Raw genomic sequence first — 12,171 nt, 5'->3', positions numbered from 1 at the left:
CTAGTCTCTGTCATAGAAAGTAATGTGAAAGTACAGTTTGTATCAAGAATTCCTCTGTTATTTTATCTTTAAAATAATTTTTTGATAGATAGTAACTGTTTTTGTCTTTTAAGTGGAAAATATTCAGAAATGTAGGCATTTGTCACTTATCTGTTAGATACATTAAAAGTTTGTGTTATCTCATAAATATGTAATGAGAGATGTGGCTAGTATGGTTCGTAGCAGAAGACAAAGGTGAAAAATAGGTTTGATTATATTTTAGTAAATTTCTGACTTGCAACGTAGCTAATCCTATCTATGATAATAAGAAATAGGGATAAGGACTAAGAGAGTTAAATTTTCTGAATGCCCACTGGTCCGTTGATTTTTTTTATCTTTTTTAAATTTTACCAGCAGTTTTGAGGAAGGTGCTGTCCATTACCTTTTCATAGCTAAGGAATCATGGGATTAGAGACCTCAAGGTTATAGGACGTAAGTTCTAGGATATAGACTTAGGTCATCATTTATAAAAACTAATAGTGAAATGAGTAGCTGGTGAACCAGATATATGAAAAGAGAGAGCTGCTTCAAAACTCAGCACCAGACTAAACAGTGTTGGAGAAAACAACAGATTTAGATAATAAATTCATAATTTTAGTACAATTTGAGAGACTAATTGTTTTGACATGAGACCAGTTGACAGAAAAATTAAAGCAATCTGTGAACAAAAATATTTTGGGAGAAAAACAATTTTTAAGAAACTGAAAAGAGCAGAATAATGAGATTGCCAAATTTGGAACAAGTAGAATGAGTGCTTAGTGAATTTGAAGACATATTTGGGACACTGGAAAGCAAAAGGAGAGATGGAAATAATAGAAAAATAAGACATGGTGGAGAGATCAGTAGATGCAGTAACTATAATAAAGCTAACCAGAGAGACTTCGGCCATTTGGAGAATTGATGAAAAAAATTTTTTTAAAAATTGAACTGAAAGGCTTAAGGTTTTGGATTGAAATGGCTTACTGAGTTCTAGAGAAGGTTTAAAAAAAAAAAAATCTAGATATATCTTGGTGTGCATTGTTTAATTTCCAAGGAAGAATGTCTTACAATCATCCCAGCTGAAAAACTGGGTAACATGCATGGGGAAAAAGAAATGGACTCTCTTTGTATTTTTCATCTGCAACACTAAATGTTATAAAATATTATAACAACATTTGTAGAGCTCTGAGGGAAAAAGATAGTAACACCAAGATGCTGTATCAGTCAAGTGACTGTGCAGATATGAGGTAAAAACAGACAATTTTGGATATATAAGAGATCAAAGTTATACCATTTGGATAAAATTATTTAAAGTGTCAAATTAAAGAGGATACTCTACACCCAGTAATCACTTCTAGGTAGATTAAATGTGAAAGGTAAAATTCCCAATTTTGGAGGGTGTTTTTGTAATCTTAGTATTGAGAAAGATTTCTTAAACAAGACTCAAAGATTTAAATGAATGTTTACTAGCAGTGTTTAGGATTTCATTTTTAGATGATGTAATTTTGCATTCTTTATCATAAAAATGGAGGCCACCTAAAAAATTTACCAATCTGAAACTGTTTAAAGAAGTTATGGAGCGTATCTCTTCGATGAAATATTATACAGTGTATAAAAATAATTATCTACATGTGGTTTTTTTTTGTCATAGAAAAGATACCCATGCTGTGTTTAGTACATAGACTTTTATAAAACATAATAGTATTGGGGGAGGGAGAAGAGACATAGAAAAACTGGGGGCATATATCCAAGTTGTTAACAAGGGTTATCCTTGGGTAGTGGAATTATACATGATTTTTATTTTCTTCATCTACTTTTCTATATAAGCTTAAACAAATTCAGTTCATGCAATTGTCTTGTTATTCTTTTTCTGAAAGAATCTCTTCCTACTCCACCGCTATTTTTCTCAGAAACCTACCCTTTAAAATTATATATGACAAGTGAAATTAATTATTTGCTCATTTGTGTCTGTTTTTTCCTGGATATTGATTACTAATTAATAAAATAGCAAAAGGTGAGGAATGCTACCATTTTTTAAATGTGCTTTGTTAAAATGAAAAAAATACCCATTTGACCTTCCAAAAGTATTTGGACCTCTAATGATAGCTTTGTATTACCTTCAGGAATTCAAAAGGCAACCAGAGTAAAAAGAAAGGACCTCGAACTCCTAGTCCTCCCCCTCCTATACAGGAAGATATTGTTCTGGGGAAAAAATATAAAGAGAAGTACAAAGTAAAAGACAGAATAGAAGAAAAACCAAGAGATGGAAAAGACAGAGGACGAGATTTTGAAAGACAAAGGGAAAAAAGAGACAAGCCAAGGTAAGTAGGATTGTATGTTTTTAACCTTTTGTAGAATCTAAAATACTCACTTTTCAGAAGCTTTTTTAGACATTACTGTAGTAGATTTTTTAGTATTTTAAAACTCTGTGTATGTGTATTTAGTAATTCCCGTGTTGAGTTAGGGATGATTCAGTAAACATTACCTTAAACATCATAAAATAATGAAATTTTTTATCTTGTTTTTAAGTGTACAGTTTAGTAATGTTAAGTATATTCATATTGTCATGAAACAGATCTCCAGAACTTTTTCATCTTGCATATCTGAAATACATCTGAATATCCCCAGCCTCTACTAACCACCATTCTACTTTCTATGAATTTGACTACTTTTAGATACCTCAAATAAATAGAACCATTTTGTTTTTTTGTGACTGGTTTATTTCACTTTGGATAATGTCTTCAGGATTCATCCATGTTGTAGCATGTGACAGGATTGACTTGTTTTTTAAAGCTGAATGATATTCCACTGTCTCTGTATCCATTCCCCTGTTGGACATATGGGTTACTTCCACTTCTTGGCTATTACGAATAGTGCTGTGATAAGCATAGATGTGTAAATATCTCTTCAAGACTCTTCTTTTGATACTTTTGGATGTATACTCAGAAGTGGAATTGCTGGATCATATGATAGTTTTGTTTTTAATTTTTGAGGAAATTTCTTACTGTTTTCCATACCAGTTGCCTTGTTTTACAATCCCACCAACAGTCTACAAGGGTTTCAATTTCTGCACATCCTCACCAACACTTGTTACTTTGTTTTTTTTGGACAGTAGTCATCCTAATTGGTGTGACGTGATATCCCATTATGGTTTTGATTTGGTGTTTCACTGATGATTGGTGATGTTGAGCATCTTTTCATATGTTTGTTGGCCATCTGTATATTATCTTTGGAAAAATGTCTATTTAATTCTCTACCCAACTTTTAATTGAATTATTTGATTTTGTTCCTGAGTTTTAGGAATCTGTTATATATTCTGGATATCATCCCCAAATCAGATACCTGATTTGTATTTTCTCCCTTTTCATAGGTTGCCTTTTCATTTACTCTGTTGATAATGTCCTTGATGCACAAAAGGTTTTCGGTTTGTTGTGATACCATTTGTCTATCTTTGTTATTGTTGCCTGTACTTTTGGTGTCATTTCCAAAATATCATTGCCATCTCCAGTGTTATAAAGATTTTCCCCTGTGCTTTTTTTGTGTGGGAATTTTACAGTTTCAGATCTTACACTTAGATTTTTAATCCCTGTGCAGTTAGTTTTTGTACATGGTGTAAGATAAGGGTCCAACTTCATTTTTTTGCCTGTAGATAACCAGTTTTCCCAGCACTGTTTTAGAAAAGACTGTCTTTTCCCCATTGAGTGTGGTCTTGGCACCCTTGTTGAAGATCATATGGCCAGTTGTGCAAGCATTTATTTCTGGACCCTCTATAGTACTCCACTGGTCTGTTTGTCTTTATGCCAGTACCACACTGTTTTGATTACTTAGCTTTCTAATACATTTTGAAATGAGGAAGTGTGAGTTCTCTCACTTCATTCTTCTATATGAAAATTATTTTGGCTTATTTACATGTCCCTTGGAATTCTGTATCAATTTTTGAATGAATTTTTGTATTTCTACAAAAAATGCCATGGGATTTCAATCGCAATTGTGTCAAATCTGTAGGTCACTTTTAATGGTACGGACATCTTAACAGTATTAAGTCTTCTAATCCATGAGCGTGGAATGTCTTTCCACTTATTTGTGTTTTCTTTAATTTCTTCCAGTGATGTTTTGTAGTTCAGTGTACAAGTTTTTGAACTCCTTGGTTAGGTTTATTCCTAAGTGTTATGTTCTTTTTTTATGCCACTGTAACTGGAATTGTTTTCATAATTTCTTTTTCAGGTTGTTCATTGTTCGCATATAGAAACAACTAATTTTTGTGTGTTGATTTTGTGTCCTGCAATTTGGCTGAATTTATTCTGATAGACCCCGTGCACACATGCATGCATGTGACCTGCAGAGTTTTCTGTATATAAGATCCTGCCATCTTTGAATGGAGATAATTTTACTTCTTCCTTTGCAATTTGAATGCTTTTCATTTCTTTTTCTTGCCTCTTTGCTCTGGCTAGAGCTTCTAATACCATGTTGAAGAGAAGAGAAGAGAAGAAAGCAAGCATCCTCACTTTGTTCCTGATCTTAGAAGTTTTCAGTCTTTCACCATGGAGTATGATGTTTGCTGTGGACTTTTCATAAGTTGCTCTGTTATGTTGAGATAGCGTCTTTCTATTCTTAGTTTATTGAGTGTTTTTACCGTGAAAAAGTGTTAAGTTTTGTCAAATGTTTTTTCTGCATTTATTGAGATGATCATGTGACTTTCTTAATTCTTGAACCATTCTTGCATTCCAGGAATTAATCCCACTTTGTCATGGTGTGTAATCCTTTTAATGTGTTGTTCAATTTGATCTGCTTGTACTTTGTTGAGAACTTTTACATTAGTATTCATCAGGAATATTTGTCTAGTTTTCTTGCAGTGTTTTTGTCTGGCTTTGATATCAGAGCCTCATAGGATAAACTTGGAAGTATTCTCTCCTCCTTAGTATTTTTGGAAGAATTCCAGAGGATTAGTGTTAATTCCTTTAAATGTTTGATAGAATTCATCAGTGAAACCATGTGATCCTAAGGTTTCCTTTTTTGGGAAATTTTAGATTACTAATTTAATCTCCTTACTCATTATTGGTCTGTTCAGATTTACTGTTTCTTAAATGAGTCAGTCTAGGTAGGTTGTGTGCCTAGGAATTTATCCATTATTTCTAGGTTATTCAGTTTGTTGATATACAGTTTTTCATAGTATTCTCTTATAATCCTTTTTATTTCTGTGGTATCAGTTGTATTGACCCCACTTTCCTGATTTTAGTTATTTGAATCTTTTTTTTTTTTTTCATCTAGCTAAGGATTTGTCTCTTTTGTTGATCTTTTCAAAAATCCAACTTAGTTTGGCTGATTTTTTCTGTTGGTTTTCTGTTCTCTGTTTTGATCTCTGCTCTAATCTTTATTATTTCCTTCTACTAGCTTTGGATTTTGTTTGTTCTTTTTGCTGTTTTTTGAGGTGTCAAATTAGGCTGTTGATTTGAGATCTTTCTTATTTTTAATGTACACATTTATAATTATAAAATTATTTTTAGCACTGCTTTCGCTGCATCTCATAAGTTTTGTATGTTTTCATTTTCATTTGTTTCGAGGTATTTTCTAATTTTCCTTGTGACGTCTTCTTTGACTCATTAAGAGTGTGTTGTTTAATTTCCATATATTTGAGGATTAAATGGCATAATGCTTAAAAAATAAAGTACTCAAGTATATTCTTTATTTTCCTACTTTAATAATAAATTTGCAGTATAATAATATTTAAAAATGCCTTTCTGTTTGCATGTTTTTCACTTGAGCAAATTGATTTCTGTTTTTCTCCATTGTGATCAGAAAAGATACTTTGTATGATTTCAGTCTTCTTGAATTTGTTAAGACTTGTTTCATGGCCTGAAACGTGGTCTGTCCTGGAGAATATTCCGTGTGCACTTGAGAAGGATGCATATTCTACTACAGTTGGGTGGATTGTTCTTTATATGTCTGTCAGATCCAGTTGATCTGTAGTGTTGTTCATATCCTCTGTTTCCTTATTGTTTTTCTGTCAGCTAATCAACATTAACTTGTTGGTATAAATGGAATTATATAAAAAAGCCAGCCATTGAAAGAGCTGAGACCCTTCTGAAAATCTTTTCCTTTTAAAATTAATAGTGTTTCAAAATTTAGAGTTAAGTCACTGCATTAACTAATTTAGATTCTATGTATTTTAATAAATTCTTTGTCATAGCCAATTTTTCCTCTGTTCTAACAATAGTACTTATTAAGATCTATTTTCAAAACTGAGAAATTATAAATTCTTGATTTTTAAAATTCATTTATTTAGTGCTACTTAAGAGCAAATTTTTTTTTTAAAAATTAACTTGAAGGTAATATTTTTGTGGTTCATAAGATTTATGAAATGCTTACAGATTTAATAGGAATGCTTTTTCCCTATTCATTTTTTAAAATTAGTTTTCAGATTTATCCTTTAATGAAATTAGTATTTCCTCAAGAAAAAATGTAAAGAAAATGTATAGAGGTCTCTCAGTCTTTTATTGTGGAGTTACAGTGTATTGGAAAAGGCACAAGCCTTGAAGTTATACAAATAGGAACTTGTATCTTGGCTCTGCCAATTACATGATGTAAGACCCTGAATACGTTCTTTGTTTTCTCTGAACCTCTATTTCTTCAACTATAAAATATGCATGATACTGCCTCACAGAGTTGAGGTGAGGATTAAATGAGATAATGCTTTAAAAACTAAGCAAGTACTTAATAAATATACTCTGTCTTCCTACTTTAATGATAAATTACAGTGTAGTGATATTTAAAAGTGTCTTTCCATTTGCAGGTTTTCACTTAAACTACATAGGTAATAGAATGTAGCCATAAAGGTGTTCTTTTATTTCTGATACTTATGCAGTATCAGATTTAGAATCAGCTGTTAGTAATAAGGACTCAATGTGGGGGGCTTAAGTACATAAAGCAATAGTTTCCAGACTTTGCTGCACCTTGGAATATGCCTGGGAATCTTCAAAAGGTATTAATACCTGATTTCAGTCCCCAGGTATTCTTATTTAATTAATATGAGGAGCAGCCTTGGTGTCCATAGTTTTAAAAGCTCATTGGGTGATTCTAATGTTCATCAAAGTTTAGAAACCATAAATTGGGGTTTATTCTCTCATATAAAGAAGCTCGGAGGGAGACAGTCCAGGACCTATACACTGTTCATTCCACAGTCATTGGTGATCCAAGTACTGTCTATCTGCCTTGTGCATGCTTCCTTTTTCTTTTCTTTTGTTTTATTTTTAAAGATTTTATATTTTTGTTTGAGAGAGGAAAGTGAGGGGACCCGGGGATAGTGCATGTGCACAAGCAGAGGGACCAGCAGAGGGAGAGGGAGAAGCAGATTCCCCACTGAGCCGAGAGCCAGACACAGATCCCAGGATCCTTGGATCATGACCTGAGCCAAAGACAGACGCTTAACCGAGTGAGCCACCCAGGCGCCCCATGCTTCCTTTTTAAGGGTTATCCCATGGTTTAATATGAAGACTGATGACTTAAGACATTCCATCCATATTCCAGGCAGCAGAAAAATTATGAAGAGAAGAAAGCCTTAATTTTCCTGGAAGTCCCAAGCACTATTTCCTGTTAGGTCTATTGGCTAGAAGTTAGTCACATGGCTACATCTAGCTATGAGCGTGTCTTAGAAATGTAATCCTTTAAAAAAAGAAAGAAAAAGAAAAAGAAAGAAAGAAAGAAAGAAAGAAAGAAAGAAAGAAAGAAAGAAAGAAAGAAAGAAAGAAAGAAAAAGGAGGAAAGAAAGAAATGTAATCCTTTAGCTGAGCAGGTAACTGACCCAAATAAAACTGGTTTTACTAAAAAGCAAGGAGAGAATGGGTATGGGATAGCTCATGGCAGTCTCTTCTATACTCACAAGATACCATTTCTGTTCATGTTATTAAGTAATAACATGCTATTAGATTGAAAGAAGTGTTACCTGCCACTTTATCTGGAAAGCCTTGTGAACTGGTATTTGTAATATTATTGAGGTTAATTACTTACCTAGTAAGCAGTTAACATAGCTTTATAATTAAAAGTTCAACAAAACCCAGTCTTCGTCTGAAAAATAGATTCTGATGATAAGCTTAGTCCTTTCTTTGTCTTGGTAAGAGATCTTTTCTTACTTAGATGAATCATTTTTTTTCTCTCCCCCTCTGGTGACTTGACTTAGAAGAACCAGGATGATTCTGTGAACCGTTGCTAGGACCTAGCAACATTGTGCCTTATTGGAGCAATAACGGAATGGTTAAGTGGAGCACCCACAATTCTCAAACATATTTTCCTAAAATATATTCTGTATTTTATTCAATCTAGTAGGTATGTTTTTAAAAATGACATGTAAATCAGATATAAATTATGTTAAATGTTCTTACTGATTTACATTTTAAGGAGTCTTTATTCTTTAATGATTCTTGGTATTTTCAATTTGTTATTTTAACCCAGAAATTTCTGAGAGGTGATTTTTAACATATGTCTGTGGATACTTCACCATTAAAATAGTTACATGTTTTGTATTAGGAAGAACTGGGTATTGTTTAGGTTGATTTCTTCATTTTGCAGTGTTTCTTCCTAGCTGCCTCCACCAGGAACAACATTGGTATGCCTAGGACTTACCTGTTACTTAGTATATAGAAAAATCTGACCTTGGTTTATTTTGTTTCTCTAACAAATTGAAGCAGCAGAACTAAGAGTACTGGAGAATGCATGGGTAACTGACTGGAGTTCTGAAGCCATATTTGACATGGTTGAAAAGGGACATTTTGATTTAGGAGGAGTTAATTTGATTTCCAGGGTTTTTTTTTTTTTTTTTTTAAAGATTTTATTTATTTATTTGACAGAGATAGAGACAGCCAGCGAGAAAGGAAACACAAGCAGGGGGAGTGGGAGAGGAAGAAGCAGGCTCCCAGCGGAGGAGCCTGATGTGGGGCTCGATCCCAGAACGCCGGGATCACGCCCTGAGCCGAAGGCAGATGCTTAACCGCTGTGCCACCCAGGCGCCCCCCCCCCTTTTTTTTTTTTGAGGTGGATCTCTCATTTTAATATATCCCCATTACTTTGAAGGAGAACTTAATAATTCTAAAACCAAATACTGTATTAAGAATCATCGTGATGCTTTCAGATTGGTGGGGTATGTAATTAAAGGCTAAATTCATTTTGGAGAAAATTGCCCTTTAAAATTAATTTAGATGTTATAGTGGGCTTGTATTCAGAATATTTTGGTTATTAGGATGTTATGTGCTAAGGTAAAAATATGCGAATTCATTTTATTCAGTTATTGGGTATAGGGTAAGCATTGTTCTAAAAGCTGGTGATACAGCAGTGAACAAAAATGTTCTCGGAAGCTTTGTTACTATAGGTAGAAGTAATATAGTAATCACGTGTATGGAAAACAGTTTTTCTCTGAATATGGATTTTCTTTCTTTTTTTTTTTTCCCAAGTAAAACTTACAAGGCCTATTGGATGTAGGGGATTACTTACATTTCTTAAGGATTGTTCCCTATTTAGTTATACAAGAGGATGCATACGTGTAGGACAGATGATGCAACAAAACCATACGATCCTATGGCTTAAGTCCCTCTCCCTGTCTTTTGTGTCTCAATTTCATAACTTTCTAGATCAGGGGCTCCTAACCTGAGATTTATTGGTAGATTTCAGGGGATCTGCAAATTTCTTGATTTGTGGGTAAAATATTGCCTGTGTGTGTTTTGGTGAGAGGGAAGGTACCCATTTCCTCCCAGAAACAATCATGATATTCTCCCTCTATTTGTCACTCATCCGTCATTGAGAATTTGAGTACCTCCGCCCACACCTTCATTGGCCACATCAACTTTGTGAAGAATATACTCTCAGAATATTTGTTAATTTAATAGCACTAAGTTCTGTCATGTTTTGAAGTGAAACAGTGTCTTCCCACTTGGCTGGTAGACTTTACTGAGCTATGATTTATTTATGCAACATTGATCAAAACCTGAATACCACTTGTTTACCCAAGGAAAAAAAAAGCCTTATGGGTTTTATCACTCTACTTTTAGAAAATGTAGCAATTTCCCATTACATTTTTGTAAAGTAAACTTTTCATGACTCGTTCTGTACAGAAAATAGTAAAATCTTGATTACCCGGAACTCAGCTAAATCATTTTTATTCTGTAATTTGTTTTAGAAAAGGTGCAAGTCACAGGAAAATTAAGTTCAAATTAGGTATTTAGTCAGAAAATCACTTGTGAAGGGAATGTTTTGTGGCAGTGTTCCTAACCTGTTACATCTAGATAATCCTGAAGTGGAATTTGCGGTGGTATTTCAGTGGACCTGTAATAATCTTCTTCATTAGTGAAAATCCATATTCTGTATGCTTTGTTGAATTAGGAAAGTGAACCAAGTTACTAGTGTACTGTAAGAACAAAGGCTTAAACAAACACAAACTTTCTGGATAGTAGTTAACCAGAGGAGTTAGCTAGCAATTGTGTATAGCTCATTCTGCTGGACATTTGGTAAATATGGTTTTATTGATGGATGGTGTATGTTTTAATCAAAATGCTAGTATGCAGAATTTTGTGGTTAAATGAGAAGATAATATTGAGAGCATAGCTAATCACTTAAAAAAAAAACCACTTCATTATAATTACCTGAATATAGAAATCTACTTACTTCTTAATAGTACAAATGCCTGCATGATGAGTCTTACCCAGCTTTGAAAGACAGATGTGATCATTCAAAATTTGTTGGCTTTGACTTCAATTTAGGAGAATGAGCAAATCACCATCAATGTGACAGTCTTATTTCTTTTCAATTATTGCACACATTTATCAAAATAATTAAATCAGAATGTTTCAGACCTTTGATGAAGAATATTATTTATTGGATTTATTCAGTATTTACCATTCATGTACATGTATCATGGTCTGGATTGGCAAATCTCACCCTGTGGCAATGAGCCACAGGACAAGGAAGAATTCATTTGTGCACCAAGCATTTTCTATAGACTGAGTTATGGTTTCTTAAGTAAATGTGTACTGATGTTGCTGGACTGTATATAGAGGATGGACAAATGTTACATTAACATTATTATTTTGGAACATTTCATACACATAGAAATACAATAGTATAATGATCCTTTTATATCCATCTTTTTCATGTATACCGCTATACACCTCCCCTCCTCCAGTATTATTTTGAAGCAAATCCCAGACATCTTAATATTTCACCCATATGTATTTTAGAATACATCTCCAGGAGAGAAATACATTTAAAAATACACAATCACCACACCCAATATCACACCTAAAAGGAAAAAAGGAGAATAGTATAACTTTAAAATATAAATTTTAAAAGTATTGATGATTTTAATATGTTTTATAGCATTTTCCTAATTAATGGGTATTAACACAAATAATATAATGAAGGATATAAAATGGGACCTTTGTGTTCAGGTTGGTAATTGCTTATCTGAAGCATTAATCTTTTTTTCTGCATTTAATCAAGCCCTGTGTGTAGACCTAAAAAGTGTTTTCGATTTAGGCTAGGGATATAAAATTAAGGCACATAAAGAAATATGTAACATAGCTGAATATATTCTGTAATATGCTAAATTTATGGTAGACTTGTGTTAAAGATGAGTTTGTTTTATTTATTTACGTTTTTTTAAGTAAGCTCTATGCTCAACGTGGGGAACTCATGACCCTGAGATCAAGAGTCACATGCTGTACTGACTGAGCCATTCAGTTGCACCAAAAATGAAAGAGTTTTATAAATATCAAAAAAACTAAGTCACATTGGGGGAAAATAAGCAATTTCACGATTAGTCCAATTGATCAAATCTTGGGCTGTCTTTCATGGATGTGATATTGGGAAAATTTGTTGAGCTCACTAGAGGACTTCCTGTTTTGCAGCCAAATCTGGAATGGTATTTATGTCCCTAAAAATTGTACTTTTACCTTTTGTCCAACACGCTTGGTGAAATTAGAGACTTGAGAGGGAAGTGTTCTCAAATAGTTTCAGAGAGGTTTTTCAGCATCAGGAGGTGGTTGGGAAGTTTGGTCCTGTTCCAATAATTGCTACTATCAGAAGTGTATACCATGGTAAATGGAGGCTGGAAATTCAATCCAGTAAAAATGTGGGGCTGCCTTTTATGTAGTGAGATTAATGAAAGACCCC

General features: G+C 33.4%; 1 protein-coding gene across 7 annotated transcripts in view; it reads left to right on the top strand.

The window, feature by feature from the left end:
• ZC3H13 (zinc finger CCCH-type containing 13) overlaps positions 1–12,171 on the top strand; it is a 97,499-nt gene that overhangs the window by 39,004 nt on the left and 46,324 nt on the right. For all 7 annotated transcript variants that reach the window (XM_087865135.1, XM_045796788.2, XM_087865139.1 and 4 more), the window contains exon 8: positions 2,142–2,339. In XM_087865135.1, the coding sequence (XP_087721261.1) occupies positions 2,142–2,339 (198 nt within the window). The remainder of the gene's footprint in view (positions 1–2,141; positions 2,340–12,171) is intronic.

Source organism: Ursus americanus, chromosome 10 (assembly GCF_024610735.1).
Source record: "Ursus americanus isolate L20-20 chromosome 10, mUrsAme1.1.p, whole genome shotgun sequence".
NCBI classification, from domain to species: domain Eukaryota; kingdom Metazoa; phylum Chordata; class Mammalia; order Carnivora; family Ursidae; genus Ursus; species Ursus americanus.
This window is presented reverse-complemented; position numbering and strand designations above follow the sequence as displayed.